The following is a 21,217-nucleotide window of genomic DNA, read 5'->3' on the forward strand; positions in this document are numbered from 1 at the left end:
CACTTCAAGCCATCATGCCGAAATTAGGATTCAGTTGACAGCAGGTAGAGTTAAATCATTTGGGGAGGACGATATTAAATCTTGCTTTGTTGGCCTGACACGCTGAAAAAGGTGTAATGGCTAAAGCCCATTAGTCATTTTCTGGTTGTGATTGCTGGAACGTTCCATAACCCTGAGACGTCCCCATTTAATTAAATCTGTAATGAACTTCCAGCAAGAAAATCCTGAAACAAATCTAAGCAGCAGATGACTCCAATCTTCTTTTATCTTGTTGTTGCTACCTGCTGTCGAAAATGAGCAAAAACAAAACGTTTTAGACTCAGTAAAGGAATAACGACAAGGCAACCGCGGTCGTTTTAAATGTACAAAGTTGCACAGTTTTTAATCAGTATTTGAAAATATTTAACAATGAAAGTTAAAATCAAACAGTAAGAATAAGTAATAACAATAATTAATATCAGCAATAACTAGACTTAAAATCAGAACTTTTTAGTTTTTTTCCCCCTTTTTTTTAACTGAAACACCTGAGGGAAGCAAATAAAAAGAGAACCCAGAAAAAAAATAATCACTGAAGTTTAAAAAAGAAAAAGACACAAAATAGTTGAAAGAAAAACGTCAAGACAAGCTCATATGGGGTCACTCAAATCATCCGTTATATACAGCACATTCGCTCCACAACTGTGCGGAACAGCAGTGATGAAAGATGACGTCTCTGCAGCCTAACTGCCTTTAACATCGGTATTGGCAGCCATTTGGATTCACATGTAAAGGCAGAGTGAAGCAGAAGAAACTACAACAGAAACAGGAAAACCCATTTGGAGCTGGAGAGCAAATGTACTCTATTCCTTTATGGTTCTTTTACAGTCACAGAACTGACATTACTGCGTTTGTCACTTTGATCTGAAAGGACAGAGAAAGCACTGTCCTGATGGGAAAAAACTGAATAAAATAACAACACACTGTGGAAACACAACCCAACATCATTCTTTAAAAAAATGGTCCCTGGATGCATAAGACACGACCACTTTCCTGATCACCTCTGAACTTTAGAAAATTCATTCGAACTTGTTTCCGTAAGAAACGTGACATCAACATCAGTTTAGAGGTGGACTTCAGAGTCAGATATCATGTTTGTACATTAGTCAATATTCAAACCTCACTGTAAATGTTTAACTTTCCACTAAATCTCACCAAAAACACATTAAAAGAGGGAAAAAAAGCAATGCAAAGAAACCTTTGGTCAAAGAGTGTGTACTCACAAAGGAAAACAAAACAAAAAGCACTGAGGATCTCAGGAAATCATTGATTACTGAAGATTAACGGAACAGCAAAACTAAGGAGCAAAACTTAAGTGGTTTTCTGTGTGTTTCTTTCTTTCCGACAATATGGCCCACGCTTCATCCCCCCTCTCTCCCAGACATTTGGGTCTGCAAGTTAAACCAGTTTCCTCATAGAGGAAAGAAGGAAAGAAAAAAAGGTGCTCGTTTCATGAAAGTCATGTTCGTCTTGATTGTCCACAAAATAGAAGTGCCAGCAGGAAGTAACTCCGGCAAAAGGATTTACAATCACAGCGTAAAACGACAACATCCTTTACTGGAAAGGAATCGAGAGTCCGTAACACGCTCCTGAAAAGACTCGGAACCTGCACTGAATTGGGGTTTTGCGATATTTATGTTTGTGTGTGTGCAGATGTCTTTAACTGTCCCAACTGTTCGTCGGTGTTCAGTCTTATTCGGAGACCGTCTTTTCCTGTGTTGCATCATCCTGCAGGCAGCTATTGCGGATGATAGGCAGCGGGTGGGCTTCTGTGTTAAAGACCCAGTCCTCCAAGGAGAGAAGGTCATCGTCAGAGAAGAGAAGGTACAGATACCTGAACACACAGGAAGAATGCTCATTTAATTCAGTCAATACTGGATAAATAGATGTCTGTTTTCCAAGAAACAGCAGCTTGTTGGCAATAACTTATTTTTAAAAAACAAAAATTATATTTTTATTTATCAGGCAAATAAAATGAGTTCACATTTGTATACCTGCATTTGAGTCGGTGCACTGCACTTCCCTGAGAAATTAAAAATTAATCATTGATAACGTTCCAACACTAAAACTTAGTTTTTGTTCAGGAAGACAAAGTAAATGTCATGCTTTACTATTTTTTCTACTGCTTTGTAAAAGCCTTACATTGGGTGGTGATCTAATAGATCAGTAAAGCACTGCACTGATAATCTCAGAGCTGATTTTGTTAAATTTGTTTGTCTCTCCGAGTTAGCGTCACATTCCCTTCATGGACATTAGAGTGGAATCAGTCTTCTCATGTTATTCTTTGTAGTTTCCAAAATGATTAACCTGTTTTTATGTGATCCTTTGTTACCCTTATTGCAAGTACAAGAAAGTCAACAGTGCACTACAAAGTGCAGTTAAAAATCTTCCAGTACTAAATTATTACACCATTACCCTGGTTTGAATTGAAACTCTCAGAGGGCCTTTAAGTTTGCAGTATAGCTGTTTCTAACATTAAGATTTGAGCTGAAAAAAAGAAGAAAACAATCGTGCTCGTTGTTAAATAACCCACATTATTTGGTGTAGATGAGAATCTTGATGAGCTACTGCAGGCACTGTAAACATACTAACTGCACCGGTATGTTGCCATTATTATGTTAAAACAGTTTTTGACAATGCACTTTGTCTGACAGAACCTTAATGATTCCTTATGCACCCGAGGAAAACAGGTCTTTATCATCTGCTAGCTGCAGTACAACTTTGGATCCCGAATGGTTTACTTTGCTTAATGACCCAGGAATGAGGGGAGGTAAAATTTATTCATCCTACTGCACACCACCTATTTATCATCCTTTCTTATGCCTGCAAAAAAATAGTGCGTCTCATTCACAGCATTTGTGTGCTTCATGGACGGAACAGGTAATGGGTTATGATGAATTCCCAACATCCTCTATTACTTTTAAACTGACAATAATTTATGCATGTAGATTGTAAAATGCCGGTTCTTTCACCAGTGGGGATATAGAGAGGAAAAGGGGCTTACTTAAGTGTCTCTGAGAGGAAGAAGCTCTGCTGCATGTTATCATGGCTGACACTCGTGGTGTAAACATCGCGGATCCCAGAGAAGCCAGACTCCACTCTGCAGTGCTGCTCCAGGGCCTGGCAGGAGGCGGAGAGGAACATGGCATGTTTATTGTGGAAAAAAGGAAGACCATCTCCAGTTTAGCTCACAATGGGGCATTTCACAAAATCTACTTCAAACAAATCAGAGCATAGAAGTAAAACAATCAGTTATTCTTCTCAAATGTTGGAGCAGGAGTAGAAAATCCTTTACTCAACAACACTGTGTCCATGTGCGCCTACAGAAAGGCTACGATTGAGCATGCCACGGTCTTCAGCCAGCTGCACAATTGAAGCTTAAGCAATGCTAAATCTGACAAGAGCTAATGGAGAGTGGCTGAGCTAGCCAAGCAGATTAGCTCATTATTACCCCTGCTACAAAGGGCTGCCTTATACGTGCTAATTAACAAAGACCCTGACGTGTTAATGCTTGATGTTCATGGAGAGAAACGTCGTGCGCCGCTTTCAACCTTTGTGCCCGATAATTAAAGGCCCGTCAAACTCGTCAGCCTGATCTCTCCACTTCTGTGCGCACTAAATTAATGCTAAATCTTTCATGGCAGCCCTTTACAGTTTACTACAGTTAATGTCCTGTCTATTGCCACATTAATAATAGTGATCCCTGCACAACCTTCACCTCCTGCTAGTGGGATTGCTTGATCTACAAGGTAATGTATAGTGCCACACAATATCAAGGAAGGCAGTTCGGGGTAATTGAGGGTGTTAAAGGGGCTTGACATAATAGGCGAGTGCAATTTATAAAATGAAAATTCAAGCCAGTAATAAGACAGGATATAGGGGACAAAATTACACTGTGCAGTTTCTGACGCTTAAATAAACCATTAAATTATTTTTGTAGTGCACTGGCCTCATGTGTGCTTTATAGTTCAGTTGTTTGGAACCAAAGAATAAATATGTCTTCATATCGACTTTTAAAGGCTCTCTTGGACTTGCATTTCCTCAGCTTTGAAAAGCTTCAAACATTAATGATGACTAACTAACAGCGCTGGGGATCACAACAGTCATCAACATACACCCATTTTTATTTATTTTTTAACCCCCCTCTTCAGCACTGGAACCACATCTTTTTATCAGAAGTCCTATAATATTGCTCAATATTAGCTATTTGCCAATTTGTCCTTTGGAATTTATAATGGCTGATAAAGAAAAGAAGCACCCTTCAACATTCTGAGTGTCAATGTTGCATAATTCGTCCACTAGAGGGCACTCTGCATGCGGCACATTTTTGGGATTTTTACTTTGTTTCCTAAGGTTCCACCGACAAAATGCAGATCTAATTTATCCATCATTGTTTATTTTCTATCAGTTTTTAACTTGAAGATGTAAAACTGTCTCAGTTCTTTGAATTATTATTATGATTAAACTCCCTCTAATGACACCATTAGGTTTTGAGAAAATGATTGCTCACAATCCACATAACATTATAGCTACAGGCTAAAGGCAGATAAGTCCTATCCATCACTGTAGGGCAAATTTCACTGACTGACTGGCCATGTTGGACCCACGAGTGTCCGAGCGGGGTTTCCCTTCCTCACAACTGTTCACAGGTCCTAGGGCAAAACAGTGTGCTGTTTATTTGCAGTTTATGCATCGAAAAATGTTCAATAGACACATTTTTTTGGACATATTGTAATTTTGAGAAATATTACAGAAAATGAAATTAATATAAACAAAAACTGGAAATACTGATAGTTTGGTTGTTGATGATTGCTTTCTCTTTATCTTCATGTTTGGGGTCTCAAGAAGCTTTCCAAGGGGAATGTTTTGTAACTGCAACTTTACAGAAGGCATTTGAGTGCTACAATGGGAAGAACGGTATCAGGAAAGGTTTCTGATGTAAAACTCTGCCAAATCAAATATGATGAGCTACCTGCTGTTGTGACCCCTTTGTGACTAAGGGAGCAGCTGAAAGCATTTGTTTTTTGTGTGTTAACAGCTCACTTAGGTGTTTGTGTAACGGCGTTGATACATTTGCCTCAGTTGTAAGGAGGGAACTGCACAGATTTAAACAATGACACACAAACCCACCTACACATCTGTTTTATTCCCTGCATTAGACTGATTGATTAGGCACATGTGTGTTACCATGGTTGCAAAATTATGCTATATAAATTCATGATTTTTATTGTTGCCTGGCAACTTCTCAGAGGCAGGAAATAGTCTGGCACATAGCCAGCTCCAATATGGAAAACCATCGCTTTTACAGTGTGATCTCGTATTCATACAGATAAGGCAAATATTAACGCTGAATTGATGATCCCACCTCAACAGCCTCCCAGCCCCACTCTCTGTACTTGGGGTCGTGGGTTAGCCTCCACATGTACATGTAGCTCTCAATTACTTCTGGTCGTAAGATGTAGTATCTGTCGCTCAGTCTGGTTGCCGTCGCCTCGGCTCCGCTGTCGAATCTGAACGCTTCAGGTCCCAGTTTAGTAGCTGATGAGACAAATACACAGACAAGACGTGGGATGATTTTCCGCCAGTACAAATGAAAAGTTTTTCAACAGATCTGTGCTTAGTTTTATAGTCTAAAATTGTTCAGAAAAGACGATGAAAACAATGATTCAGTGTTCTTTCTTTGCTGTGCATCACCTTCATACAGAATTCAGTCCTTATTCTCAGTTTAAAAAAGGCTTGAGGTAAAAATTAAATGAGATCCTCACAGCTGGTCAGATGGTCTGTAGGCTTTTCTTTATCTTCACTTTCATTATATCTCAACCACAATTCAAGACTACATAGCAAAGAAATTCTATTTAAGAAACAGCACAAAGGAATCTGTTCTTTCTCGGGTCAGGACAGGAGCATTGGCATAGCAACATCTTAAATTTAGAAACATTGCCTAACGTGCTTACTTTGCTCTATTTTTTTTCTGCTATTCTGGCATATTTTAGAGGCCGTGTTGCCATTTAGAAAACATGAATATGGTTGGAGAAAACAGGTTCTTTGACGTGTTGGAAGTGGCAGCATTCAATTGGTCCCAAAAAACTCCCCCATCTTGTTGTAAGACATTGCTGTGAGAGCAGCAACAGTAGGAGCAGAGCATTCTGGGCCATTATGGCTCATTAAAGTGTGCAACACATAAAAACATCAAAGTAATAAATGGTTTAATGTTCCACACAAACTTCACTAAAGGTCTATCACTGTATAAAGGAAGACGAAGACAACTTCAAACAAGAAATTCTTCAGTGTGTTATGACACCACCTGCTTGGGAAAAGGGAAGCAGAAGAATTAATAACTACATGGATGCTGCTGAATCACTATTTTCATTGGTAAAGCTTTCAAAGTCAACAGTGTGAGGAGAACTCCAGTGGATGCTACTCAATTAAAAAAATAAAGCAAACTGAAAAACAGACTCACTACTTCTCTAATTAAGCATAAAGGAGCAAAATCAAGTCTGAAGTGATTTGAGCTGCACTGTAGCAGCAAAATAAAACCCCAAAAACCCTTAAATGTAGATGTATAAACGATGTTTGTCACCTCCCTAAAGTCTATATGAGGCTGAGCAGATGCGTGAATAGTGCAGGTAGAAATAAATAAATCAATAAAAGCAACCTCTGATGCAAAACGAAACCAGAAGTAACATGAAGTCAAGCTGCTCACACTAAATCACAGCTGCACTGAGTGACAATCTTACTACACTTTCAAAGCATAAAGGTGATTATGACTGCACTTGTGGTACATCCATCTATCTATCCACACACACACTCCGACCTCAATAACCTCTTCATCTCCTACTGCTTCCTTTGAGGTCCTCATTTCCCTGCACCAGCTCGATGCTGTGAAGATGGCAGAGATCCAAAAGTAGGAGCAGGAGGAGTCTTTATGGTATCGGTATTTAAGACACAGCTTAACGGCAGCCACTTTATGTGCATGCAAGAGCAAATCTCACTTCTCTCTCTTTCCTGTAGACAGCTAATCCGAGAGCTTCTAAGCACCATTCAGTTCCTGTAATGAGTGAAGAAAAACCTGGTGGCTGACTATAGAAGAGAAAGCCAGAGAAGCCTTGCGGGCCTGCAGATCAAAATGCGTTCAAAGCGTATCGAGGAACCTGTTATGTGATGAGTCACATTAGCTTACTGGCGAACGAGCACTTGAAGATGAATCCTTACAGCCCACCCAACAGAGGAAGGATAAAAAAAAAGAAGCTTGAAATTAGAAGGGGAGATTATTGTCAGGACCAAGACGTATACCGAGGCATAAATCAAACAAGGGTCTTCCCAATGCATGTGGGCAGGCTTGCTTATATGATTTTTTTTTTTTTATTGCATTTTTCCCCTGGGTGCATCTTTAGAGTGCAGCCATATACATTCTCATTCATAGGCTGGAGCCAAAGCAAATTTGCCATTGGAGGTTTTATCACAGTGTTTACTCTTCTAAACTTGATCCCTATTCCCTCTCTTATTCTCTCCGTTTTTCTTTCTTCCAGATACATTTCAACATGCTGTTATTATCAGAATCAAACAAACTCCGAGGCTCCCTGGCTGCTGCCCTACAGCTGTGAGACATTACAGAATAACTGAAGTTTAATTCTTTGCTGCTCCTTATTAGACCTGCCGTCGCTCCGCTGAGGTGAAGCCACCAAGAATGCTTCTCCTTTTTTGTCAGGTTAAACGCCCAAGGCTCTTTTAATTTACAATATTTCTCCCCTAGACTCAGTTTCGTTACTCTGAATGCTACCATAAACTCTCCTAACAAGACAGCTATAGTGCGCTACAGCAGTGAATTCCTCTGGCTTGGCTGTAAGGAGAATGAACACCAAATTGAGAAATAGATTTGGGATAAAACAGTCATTCACCTCAGAAGGAGATTCTCTTCGGCAACCTGACAGGTCAAGACGGGTGGGAGGGCTACAGGGTCTGCTCAATTATTTCTCCTTTTTGCATAAGTGTTAGGATTTAGGTTCATTGTTTCATTTAATTTAATAGGAAAATTCTCGGTGTCCCTCTTTGACAGCCAATCAGTGGCCTCACTAGGAAATGGTCACTAACAGAATTATTAAAGAAGAAAGCTCTAGAAGCTGAGTTCTCACTGAGATTTAAAACCTATATGATTTTACCTGACTGTGACTTGGTCACTGCTGCTAAAAGTTTGCAATTTTCCATTTGTGCAAAAGCATCTCCAAAGCAAGCAGACTACTTTGCCTTTGTGGAAATTATAAAAGTATACCCTCTGTCTTTAGATATGTTCAAGATCTGCATAGGCAGTAAATGGTAAAATGGTAAATGGCCTGTATTTGTATAGCGCTTTTCTAGTCCCTAAGGACCCCAAAGCGCTTTACACAACCAGTCATCCCACCCATTCACACACACATTCACACACTGGTGATGGCAAGCTACAATGTAGCCACAGCCACCCTGGGGCGCACTGACAGAGGCGAGGCTGCCAGACACGAGGCTGCCAGACACTGGAGCCACCGACCACAGTTGTGCCTTTCAAACCCAACATAAACCCTGCAAGTGCTACTGTATTTGACACTATTCCAAAAAAACCCAGCTCTACAGCAGCCCTGACATTTACCTGAGCGAGTATAGCTCTCATGACATGTATGTGTGATCTCTGCGGCAAGGTCCAGGTAGTGCTGCCTCTTCTCCGCTGCGCCATCATCTGCCCCAATTCCGATCATGCCCCCGGAGAAGCAGGCCAGGTGACCCATCTTGTGGTCCAGGATTCCTCCTCTCCACTCAGCCATGTAGGTGAGACCACCAGGCGACTTCTGTACCAGGTTGGCTTCGATTGCCTGCAATGACATACGCAGTTGGGAATATTTGAACCTGATGTGCCCACTGCCATCATTCGCATACTGTTTGTTGCTGTGATCAACATCGGGAAACGGGTTTCTTTCACCAGAGATTTTACTTCTATGTATAAGAGTTCACAATTAATAGTGATACGATATGGACAAAAGTACCGGGCTACATACATATTACACACACAGGAGCTGCTCAGCTTTACAAACTTATGCCGCAAAGCTTCCTGCACACAGTTTTTGTGCTGATGTTAATGTCAGAGGAGCTTTAGAGTCAGTTATTGAGTCAACAGAGCATTGGCGACATTTAAGCCCTTGTGCTCCTCTCTGCACCAAGGCTTAAAATTGATTGAATTCAAGCATGGTACTATGATAGGAAGACACCTCTGCAACAAGTGAGCTCTTTAGAACGACTCATTCTTTTACAAGTGTTGTAAAGGCAAGCTGCATGGCCAAGTGCTTGATTTTATACACCTCTGGCAAAAGATTAAAAGGTATGACCCAATACTTTGTCCATATAGTGTACTTAAAAAGCCAATTACTTTTAGTCTGATTTAAACTGTACAAGCAGACCCCTCACAGTTCCAGAGAGGTACTGAGGAGAAAGGTCTTCTCTCACATCTCTAGTTTTATTTCTCCATGACCCAGAAATATTCTTTGCTTTTTTTGAGGATTTTCATAAATGAATCTCTAGGAGAGACGAGCCTTACCGGAGGAGCTCTGGACACAAAGACACTTCGATGCCTTTACCGCACTTAAACTTCACTTGGGTAAGTATATTTGGTGAGTATTTTAACCGTTTATTTTAGTTTTCTATGATTGATGCAGCAGCAGCGTTTCCCTCAAAATCTAAATTTTTGTGACACAAGTTTGACAGACACAGACAGGAATACAGAAATCAAGTTGAAGCAGGACAAATGATAAGTGTTCATTTGTATTCATGAGTTGTATTAGATATTTAAACGATGGTCAGCTGTGCAACCAACTTTTCTACCCCTAACTGTTTGTGTGCGTTAAATAAATAAAAGCCGCTGACATACCTTCATTCTTGTCACTGTGTGTGTCACATTATGAATTCGACTGAGAGTAAATGCCTAATTTTTCATGAACTTTATGCTCCTCTGACAGAGGTCATAAAAAGCAGCAGTAAGCAGCTGTGCCACCTGTCATCTTTAATAGACATTGTTTTAAAATTACTGCTCCGAAGCAAGGGCATCTCATTTTGACTCCTATCTCCTTGTGTCTTCTCCTTGCCTCCTCTGCTCAGACCTTAGGTCGGAAGGACTGAGACATGAAGAGACAAAGAACAGCATAGAGGACTTACAGACATCTTAGAAGAGGAGGCTGAAAAGTCTTAAAGGTCTGAGGAAGACATTTTTTATCGTCCAATATTGGCTACGAAGACAGTACAGAGACTGCTGTGCAAGAATGCTGGTGGGGACTTTCATACTACAGATGACTAGCTCAGATAATTAGATGTTTATGTAGCAATGTCTATTCTAATATTTAGAAATTAGAGCAATCAGACAGACTTGTGTGTTTATGTTGACTTATTATGTTATTATCACAGTGGATTGAGAGCTAAAAAAAATGCATGTAAAGAGATTCTCTGCAAACTCTATGCACTCAGTATTATTTGAGGCATAACATTTGTTATTCACCAGTTTCTCACCGTCTGTCTCTGCGTTTGTTCCAACAAACCTAGAACTGGATGCTACGATAAAACCTGACAGATGAAAACGCACAAAGTACTATTAAAAGATTATATCTTTTACTTTGACATCAAATCTGCAGCAGCAGAATTTTTTGCAAGTCCAAAGTCATGTTTACTTATCTGTAGATGATTTAATGCAGCCAAAGTTATAGGAGAAGATAGTGCAAAAGGATTGATAGCTAGCAAATACATTCAAATATGATGCTTTGCACTCCATGCATGCATATCATTCAACTGGCTGTTCACTGAAACCTGAAAAGTGTTTATACATAACACCTGGTAAGATAGCTGCTTGGTTCCCTAAAAGAGCTCTTCATGACTGTTTAAAGTAGAATTGCTCAAGATGTGGTGTGATACATGCAGTTTAGATTAAAGTGATTATTATTCACCAGTGCTGTATGTGGGTGGTACTGGAATGTGGACTAAATATGCATACTTTTAATTTGGCACGACAAACGTAGTTGGTGTCCACCAGAAGTAATAACATAACAGTGCTAACAAGACAGGAGCCACAGCCGACCATGCAAAGACCGTGACCTGCAAAGACCCACTCTGCTGCCGTCTCGTTAACACGGTCCGCAGTAAGAGATAAAACGACTGATTATTTTTTATCAGACACTGATAATTCATGATAATTGCGTTACAATAGAATATATAGACAATCTTTCCTCCTATAAGGGATTAGTCCAGTGTGGCTACTGCAGTGCTGCACAGTAAATGTATTGCTTTTGTTGCAAATTAATTAACTGAAGGAATCAAGAATCTTTTTTGTACATTTCTGCTTCTTTGCAGGTGTTTCTTGTCAGTATTTTGTTTCATAAAACAGCTGTTTCCACTTGCAATTCTTGTTTACAGCAAGGGAATCACTTCATGCTAAATAGGGGGTGTTATAAATAGTTTATAAATACCATGTTCTCTGAAAAAAAAAAACATTTTTCTTGAGGGTTGCGGCTGATGATTTTCCTACTAATTAGCTGTTGTTAGCAGTAATCATGGCATAGCATAATTAGAAAATGTTCTCTCATTCAGCACCGTTTTAATTAGAACTCTACTTTTATTTGGATGCCAAAGATAATGAGTTGTGCCATGCCTTCACCTCAGATCTCTGTATAAACATGTAGCATATAACTTAATCTAAAAGCGCGGGGGTCCTTTGCCATTTAAATACCAAGTCACAGGGGAGAAAGAAAGTCTGTAATTAGTAATTCTGCCTCTGGCTTGACCCTCTGATGAAAACCGAGGAATTCTCAGTGGCAATCTTAAATTATTTTCTATGATATTGTAATTGTAGCCACAGGCAGTGTGGTTTACTCTGACATTATCTCCATTAAAGAGGAAATAATAGTGATTTTATACATGATCATAGCACGCGCATTCAAGTATACGGATATTTTTCTGCTGATAGTGGAAGAGCAGCTTTTACTATTGCACCACATGAAAACATGCTCCATTCGGCTGATTACAGCTGAGTCCATTCTGTGTCAGATAAAGATAATTTACAGTGTTGTATCCTTTGCTCAGCCTTCAACTAGTCCGTAAAAACAACATACTTGCTTGTCCTGCTGTTGATTGTTACGGGTGTAAAGCAGTTTGTGGGCTTTGCTTTATTAAAAGTGTATGCTAATTACTGTAATTATCATTTAATCTAACTGAGCTATGCTTCAGCAAGTTGATTCCTTTGTTTACACCGAAAAATAAAGATTTCCATACCTCCAGTGCAGTGTAATACATCTTCTTCGCATCGTCGTCCGTCTTGTCTGACATCAGATATGATTTGATCAGATACTCATAAAAGCTATCCCCAAGGCCACCAATGGAAACATGATCTACAGGAGAAAATAACAGGTAAACTGAGTTATTCAGCAAAGTCTCTCACACGCACAAACCCATATGCATGGATACAGATTTTTTTTATTCATGATTTTCTGCAGGTGCTGGAAAATTTTTAAACAAATTCAGAATTTCTTGAAAAGATGGCAAAAGTATTTTATATGTTTCAGGAGAACAGTCACAACCACACTTTAAACAGGAGACTTAGTGGTCAATAATCTCTAATCTTTAAGCTTTTACACCATAGCTTACAAAGTAGACACCTTATTGTTTGAGATAAGTTGTGAAATTAGTGATTGAGATCATAAAACCACCAAAAACCTTTGATCATAGATCAAGTGAGCATTAGGTCTGTTTGCACTAGAATCAATCAGCACAACTGCCCCCTAAATGAATGCAGTCACTTCTGCATTGGCTTCTTTGTTCATTTTAGATATAAACACTTTGCTGCTAATCACAATAAGTACAAAGCTCATGGCGATTCCAGTACAACTAAAATGATTTGATTATGTAACCATGAAAAGTTATTCAAATGTATTTCTGCTATAAGTTTTGATGAAGACTTTACAATTAACGTGAACTAAAACGTGATAGTTGCAGTTGAGAAATCGTTAGTACTCTTGTGTTTTCTGGTTATGTAACGCACTTCAAGCTTGTCAGTGGAAACTGAAACAAACGCCTGTTGATTTTCCACTTGTCTGCTATAATTTGAATTCAAAAGATGAATATGATCTCACATAAAAGGCAACTCTTCATTAATCCACTCATACTCATTGCATGCACATACACCTTTGCTAACTCCTCTGCAAGGTTATCACAGTGCTGCTGTGTTTGTCCTTGACACTGACAAATGAGAGAAAGCTATGAAGCCAAATGCACCCCCCCCCCTTTCTGTTGATATTCATACACAGTTTTCCTCACCTCGTTTACATCCTCGCCCACAACAGTTTGCTTCTGTAATGATTCAGATTGCCACCTTTTCAATTCAGGCACCGTTTGATCACCTGATTTCCCCCAAGCTTCTTTCAGGTAAATCGGAAAGATCCAATTTCCTTAAGTAATTGAATTCATTCTCATTTTAATAACCCAGAGCAACTGGAGTCATATAGCCCTTGCTACTGTAGGAGCCCGGTTTTACAAATGAAAGGAAGAGGGTGGATAGGTGGAGGACACAGGCGAGCTGCTGAAAGAGTTTTGACATGTGAGGCGATTCAAGGTCTGTCAGTAATGTGAAAGCTAAAGAAAAGAAAGAGAAATGGAAAAGGAAAGAAATGTGAAACCACATTCAGCAACCTCACACTCCTGTAGTCCTGACCCACAGTGGGTACACATAATTACTGTAATACAGTGAATATCAGGAAACAAAAATCACCTTCCCAAGTGGACCTGTGACCCCAATTTCAATTTAAACGTTTTTTTCTGACTTTACCCTTCATCACAAAACTTGTATGCATCCTAAAATATCTGCGCTGATATTTAAGTATTATGCACAGTACAGTACTTACGCTGGACCCAGTTGCCACTGACTGGACTGAGAAAGTTTGGGTACAAGCCATGGGGTTTCTCAATCTTGTTCAAGAGTTTCCTGATGTTCATCACCTGCAAATCACATGCCATTAGGCAAGGGGAATTTGTATTATGCCATCACCTCAAGGCTGAAAGGCATTTTGCACAGAAATTGTGGTAATAGGAAATCAGAACATTCTGTTCAGCGCTGTAAATTGCAAAGGAAGGGTTATTCATATACTGAACCTTCTCCGTGTATACTGGATTGCTGGACAGCTCAGTCAGATGCACAAATTCGAGGTGAAGAGTCCCAAACTCAGCCAGGATACTGCTCCCGGCTGAGGCCCAACCCCAGCTCCAGCTGGTGCCACTACAACAGGGATGACATTCAAACACATCCACTAAGTATCGCAAAATAGACAGTTCAGCAAGAAAGATTCATAGTAAATATCACTTATTTTTCCATGTAAATAATAATAAAACGTAACAAAATTTGGTTTATCTGTCTGTGCCCATGTTTGTGAGTGGTTAGATATGCAATGCCCACTGGGAAGTGTTAAGGAAGACAAGAAGAAGCCGGTTCAGTTACCCCGTCTGATGTTTGTCACCTGTCAGTTTTACTGTTTTTGATTCAGTTGATACTTAGCTGATCCTGACATTTTTTTTATAATTCTGAGAGGCTTACCTGCTGCTATTGCGCTAGAGTTTGAATATTTTATGTAAAGCTGTGGCTAAGTCATTATGCTAATTTGACACTGCACACATAGCCTGTGTTTCTCTTTAGTTATATATAGTATGTGCTTGTTTTTAAATTAGTAAAGCCTTATTAATTTAAGCCACATCACCTTATCTTTTTGTAGCATCAGGTATATGTAGTTGAGCCTGTAAAACATAAATATTGACCATGCTCAGATCTTTGTTTTAGGATCGGGTCTTTGTGAAACTGACACTGCTAACTGCAAATGCAGATTAATTACATTCACTGGTGGCATGCTGTGAACGTAATGGGTTTAATCGCTGTCCTAATCTTTTTGGTTTTATTCATACAGTCTAAAACATGCTCAACAGATAAGCATATTCATTTGGATGTAAGAGGAGCTAATAAAGCGTTTAACTTTCTATATGCTCGCTCTTTACAGGATTGCTCTGGTTTTCAAGTGAAAGCACAACATTATTTTGTTTGTGATTGCTTACCAGGATAACCTTCTGATACCCATCAATATCCTCTCAGTGAAACAAAGTCTGATATAATTGGAATTTTTCCAACTGCAACTCCGTATTTGAAGCTAACAATCTACTCATTGTGCTGCCTTTGTGTACAACTTTTTTACATGACATCAATTTCCTTGTTTTGTTTCCACAAAATTAAAGCACGAGAACTACTTTGGGACAACAATGTATAGTTTAAAAGGCATTTTTAGCTTTCTAGCTTTCCTTTCTGGTATACTGCCACTGCAGCAGCATTAAACCAAACTCCAGGGAAGAGCCTCAACACTTGCAAATCTCATTTTTTCCAAGGCCACTTGCAGACGAGATTCTTCAGATGTTATAGTATACGTCATATTCTCATCACAGTGCAGCTGAACAGAGCTGAACAAAGTACTCTGAGTGCTGGTCGGACCTCTCTGTACTCAGTCTCTGCTTAATGCACGAGGCTTTGCCTTTTATTTCAGATAGAAATCAGTGACCATCTCCTGCAATCTGTACAATGCATTCCATCCAAAGTGCACTGATCTAATTGAATTTTATATGTGGTTATTAAACTACTAATATCATAATGACAACATTGAAATTATAAATTCATATTTTTCTTCATTTTTATGCATAAATGCCAAATGTTTACCAGTTCCTGTGATGTAAAGATGTTACGTCTTTGTCTGTTTATGTGAATACAAACAGCCTGTATCACATAGTGCTGCACATAACCATGACAGGCATTTTTCTGTGTATTTTGACATTTTGTCGACCAGTCAATAAATTAATAAACAATACAAATGTTAATTTCACTGACAATAAAAATCGGGTTATGTAATTCCAATTTAGTCAAATGAGTTTAAAAAACTCTCTCTTTGCCCATTAAATCTTGTATTATTAACCTAAGGTCATCACATTTCTGTGCTTTTTGTAAACGGCTTATGACACTGACCTAAGAAATAAAAACTGCAGCACATAACGTTCAGACGTTTAGAGAACTATTCCCAGTAGTTACACACTCCAAGTGGGTGCATTTTTAAAAATCTTTTTCCGATGGTGGTGGTAGTTTTAAAATACATAAAATTAACTTGGCAGCTGATGTGGGCTGGCCCTCTGTCTGGTAAAAATAAACTAATCAAAAGTCTATAAAAAATAGCCCTCTCCATCATCTAACATTAATTTATGTTCGACTGCTGTGATTGATGTTTGTTTAAAGTTTCATTATACTCAATGTCAAACTCAATGCCTTAATATAAACCTGGAAAAGTGTTTTAGAAACTGCACACCAAGGTCAGCAGTGCTGGCCCATTAGTTAGTGCGGGTAAGATCACTCAACAAATCAAAGCTTAGTGTGGTGAACTGATGCTTGTCAATGATTAGTTAGTCCATAATACATTAAAAGAATGACTTTACATATCCTCTAAGAGTTGCTGGAGGATATGTGATATCGGATAATGAATTGAGTTGAAATGTTGAGAAGGTGAGAAGAAAGGGGAGAGAAATGGTGGGAAGTGGCTGGCGAATGAGAGCAGAGAGGAATCAAAGAGTCTGGCACTCTGATAAATGCACCTATTAAAGGTTTAGGGGCTGCATCGTTAATACTTCTGGCTAGAGTCATATCTGATTCCCGCTTCAAGTGGAATCAATTGAAACTCGGTACAGGGCAGCAGGTGTTGCATTCGTTTTTAGAGGGAGGGACATAGGGTGGTAGTCTCTGGAGTCTCTGGTAAGCAACATCACTGGCACGCATCTGTTAACCCTTTCACCTTCTTTAACAAACACAATCTATTCCATATCAGTCAGAAATATAATCGAGTGTAAGAGAAAAAAAAACAGATTAAGAAATGGAAATCAATACCACGTGTTGGGAATAATGTGCTTGGGAAAAGTAGGATCTTTTACATTTTAACTGCAATCATTTTAGCATTGTTTACGCTGTCATTTTAACAGGAAACATAAATTAAACACTACATCTAATGTTGTTAAGGGGTTTAAGTGCCGTTAAGAACATCTTTAGCACGTTGAAGGGGTTTTTGGCTACAGAACAGGAAATGTGACATTGTTAATTTGTAAAAGGGGAATCTGTGAGTTATTGCATAATCTAAATTATAAGGTTGAGAGCAAAAAAAACCAAACACAAAATCAAGAATTTTATTAGCTAATATGTTATTTTCTCACATATTTTCTTCCTCTAAATATTCGACAAAGCTGAAAGAAAGCTCCCTGGAGCGTATTACTATAATGATAGTGATCATGACCATGTTCAAACTTTCTGTCAACTGAAACTGAAATAATCTGAGCGATTAAGAGTAAAAACTTGTGGTGTTTTTTTGTAGAAAGTCTACATATGCACTTCCTGTCAATCAGTTTTACCATACTGTTTTATATAATGTACACACACTAACACAGTAGCACACGCACTATATACCATTAAACATACGAAGAATCTATCACAAGGAAAAAAATCAATTAATGGAAACTCCCCTGAACTGACTTCCCCAGGGTGCACACGTTCTCTCACACGCTGCATATGTTTACTTCCAAAGTGACGTGGGTTTGTTTTTGTGTGATACACTATGGGTAGTATGGTTCCTCCTGCCCATCTGTAGGACTGGCACTGTTTGTAATGTAGAAGGAATTAACTGTAGACTGAGGTAATTAAATCTTCCAGCAGCTGTCCAGCTTGGCTGGTGGGTTAATTGGTAGCAGGTGGAAGACAGGGGTGCCAGGAAGTATCTTATAAGAAAATACGATTAGTTAATGAGAAGAAGAGTCTGAAAGTTAAAACTTGGTCACGTAATTTTGATCCATATTCACATCATGATGTACATTTTACACTTTGTTGTTCATACATCATACGAGTGATGACAAGACAATAGTCACGTTGCATGAATGTAGGCCAGCAATGATAATTTGCCTGTCACAGCCGACCGACACAGTGCTGTTATCATTCATCAGTTTGTCAGATTTCTTTATTGTAAGCTTTTCAGTTCCGATTTCTGTCTCACTATAAAACTGTAAGCCACTTTTTTCCCCTCTTTATTTCCACTCCCGCCTAAAAAGGGTCAAACCCACATCCAAACAAGCGGAGAAGCAAAACTCCACGCTGGAAATTGCTCTGAAAATGAGAATAGCTCAAAGTTGTGCTGCATGACTGTGGCATTAAGAAGATCATGTCAACACAGATTCTAGATTAGAAAGGCAATAGTTTAGAACAGATTGAAAAATTAACACTGTTCATTTAAAAACGTGCAAATATTATTCAGACGATCTTCTGAAGTGGTTATGAACACAGATTAATTCTTATCTAAATGTCATCTGCATTATGAAGCTTAGCCTGCAGCTGATCCACTGTCAGTAAACAGAGCCTGTGTGACTGGGATGTTTTTCGCTTTCCTTAATTGATGTTATCGCCACATTCAAACAACATCTATCTTACTTAATGACAACTTGCATGTTGAACTTTGTTTTTTTTTTCTTCACAAAAGCCAAAGTTTTGCTCACTCCTGAATGTCAGAAAAATGTGATAGCTTTCAATCGTCTTTTATCAGAGAAGAAGGACAGCTGGACGCGATGACTTGTGCTGAGACTCACCTCCCGAGATTGATGACTCCTCGGGGTATTCCTGTTGGTGTGTTGAAGGCAGGCAGTAGCTTCTCTCCCAGCTCCACTGCTTTATTTTTGAACAACTGAAGAGAAAACACAAAATACAACTTGGTGAATATTAACTGACAAAAATACAGTATGCATACAGTCATGCAAGTACATCTATGTACATCCTTACTGCTTCCACAGGGATTAAAATGGTAAGTAGCAGTCAGGCGCTGCTAATCAAATGCACTTGATTAACTGATCATCAGCAAGTGTGAACACCTCTATAAAAGCAGAGGCTTTGACTGAGCATGTACGTGTGTGTTATGATGACACCACAATCTTCCCAAGAGTGCTCAAACTGTGCAATACTAAGAGAAACTACCCATCCCCCATCAGAGAACAACATCTCAGACTCGAACATTTAACATGCTGACTGAGCTCTGTAAAGTTCATGACATAGCAGCACAGCTTAGATTTGCAAAGTTGCATCTAAACAAACCATAAAACTTGTGGAACACTGTTTACAGGTTTGGACAGCGCCATGTTTTGCAAAAACCAAACAGCATACCAACGCAAACACCTCATCCTGTCAAGCACGGTGACGGAGGTGATTTGGGTTTGTTTCACAGCCACAGTGGCCTTGTTTCTTGGAGTCAGCCATGATCAAGTTGACCATCAACACCTCTGTATACCAAAGAATTGAATATGACACCATCTGTCTGACCATTAAAGCTTGGATGAAACTGGGCTATGCAGCAACACAGCGACCCCAAGCACTTAAATGGGTGAAAAGAAAAGAATCAAGGTGCTGCATTGGCCCAAAGTCTAGACCTCAGCTAGCTATGCATAAATGAATCCCACAAACCTCAAAAACCTTTATCATGAAACAACACTGTATAGAAGAGTGGGTCAAATTTCCCCCAATAAATGTGACAAACTGATAAAGTAATAGATTAAATTACTACTCCAGGTTATTTCTGCTAAAGGTAACTCTATAATCTCAGACTGGATGTACTTTCACAGGAGTACTAAGAGTTATTTTTTAGATGACTGTAAAACATCCAGTGTGTGTGAATTAGTTTCTTCTGTTTACTCATAAATAGTTAAACACGTTGCCTCTGACCACCCTCCCCCCTCAAAAGACAAACAAATAAAACAAAACCAATAATGTAAAAGCATTAACACAACTACTGTAATATTAAAATAACTCTTAGTTATGTGCTCTACGAAAGTCTATTTAAAACTGTACTCCCTTCACATCTGCACTAGCAACAGTCTCACGTCGAGGCAGTATCATCTTATGAGCTGGACTATCTTTCATCAAATCTCCATTCATTCTCCACCATTAACAAGAGGGAATAGTGTTTGGGGGGAAAAAAGGAAAAGAAGATAAAAGAGTAAGACATTGAAATCTCGACAAAGAGAGAGATGTCTTAGAAGACAAAAAGGTAGCTGAGCAGAGGTGAGATTCATAAAAGAGAGTGAAAACCTCAGAGGCTGGAGACAAGAGAAAGTGACTGAGGAGACACTGACGTGTTATATGGAGAGAAAACGGTGTAGCTGAGGACAAAGCGCAGTCAGAAAGAGCTCGTGCAGGAGAGCAGTGACTCAGCAGAAAAATCGAAGATGAGAAGAGAAATTGCAGCCAGATAGCTACAGCCCACTTGTCTTTAGCATGATTATTATTGTAGAAGAGAACTTTGCAGAGTCTAGTTTGAAGTGTGCAGTTGTTTTGAAGAGAATTTCAGAGTTCTATTAAATATTTACAACTGGCCCGTATATTCTTCACTCCATAACTATATAGGGAAGAAAAGAAGTTTAAAGCTGCCTCAGAGCCATTTGTTTGGTAATGGTTGTTTGTTACTGACTGAATCTGGTTCAGAAAACAATCACTGGGTTATTTTAATACTTGAGGACATTAAAAATATTAATGAGTCTCATATTGTTTTTACTTTTAGAAGGAATAACATAATTAAAAAAGCTCCCATAAAACTAAAATTAAACATGAAAGTAAGAATAAGATTTTACTACAATGTAAAAAAGAACTTAAAATTAACATAAAAAAATTTAGTTATTGAGCCTTTAACTGTGATTTACAATAAAACACTAATGAATGAATCTGGATTTCCGCAGCGCATGTCATTTCACAACTTAATTACTCAGCAAATGAATAAATAATGAAAGCTACTAATTAGTTGCGACCCCATCAAAAAAAAATTCAAAACTAAAACATTGATGTTAAAAAAGAAAAGGCGAGCCTGTTTCACAATGTCACCTTGTCCTTGGGACCAAATGGCGTCTCCATAGCAGACAGCATCAGTAAGAAAAGAAAAGTGCCATATAAAACCATAATTATATCTATACCTTAAATGTAAACTTTGCACAGTGGGTTATACACGTAATGTACTCATTTAAACTACACTGTACAAATCCTAGTAGTATGTACATCACAAGAATAGCCAGAAACACAAGAAACTGCATCACAGAATATGAA

At 38.8% G+C, this 21,217-nt stretch overlaps 1 protein-coding gene across 2 annotated transcripts in view; it reads right to left on the reverse strand.

Annotated features, from left to right (window-relative positions):
• Positions 1-350: 350 nt before the first annotated feature.
• The window catches only part of LOC101464129 (mannosyl-oligosaccharide 1,2-alpha-mannosidase IA), a 205,443-nt gene continuing 184,576 nt past the window's right edge, over positions 351-21,217 (reverse strand). The window contains exons 5-12 of one of the 2 annotated variants that reach the window (XM_004551022.6): positions 18,724-18,818; positions 14,182-14,308; positions 13,935-14,028; positions 12,310-12,425; positions 8,657-8,876; positions 5,402-5,574; positions 3,041-3,156; positions 351-1,870 (exon numbers count right to left, since the gene is read on the reverse strand). In XM_004551022.6, the coding sequence (XP_004551079.1) occupies positions 1,729-1,870; positions 3,041-3,156; positions 5,402-5,574; positions 8,657-8,876; positions 12,310-12,425; positions 13,935-14,028; positions 14,182-14,308; positions 18,724-18,818 (1,083 nt within the window). In that variant the 3' untranslated portion in view covers positions 351-1,728. The remainder of the gene's footprint in view (positions 1,871-3,040; positions 3,157-5,401; positions 5,575-8,656; positions 8,877-12,309; positions 12,426-13,934; positions 14,029-14,181; positions 14,309-18,723; positions 18,819-21,217) is intronic. The other variant, XM_004551023.6, reaches the window with a different exon arrangement.

The sequence above is a fragment of the Maylandia zebra genome, linkage group LG11 (genome assembly GCF_041146795.1).
Source record: "Maylandia zebra isolate NMK-2024a linkage group LG11, Mzebra_GT3a, whole genome shotgun sequence".
In the NCBI taxonomy this organism is placed as follows: Eukaryota; Metazoa; Chordata; class Actinopteri; order Cichliformes; family Cichlidae; genus Maylandia; species Maylandia zebra.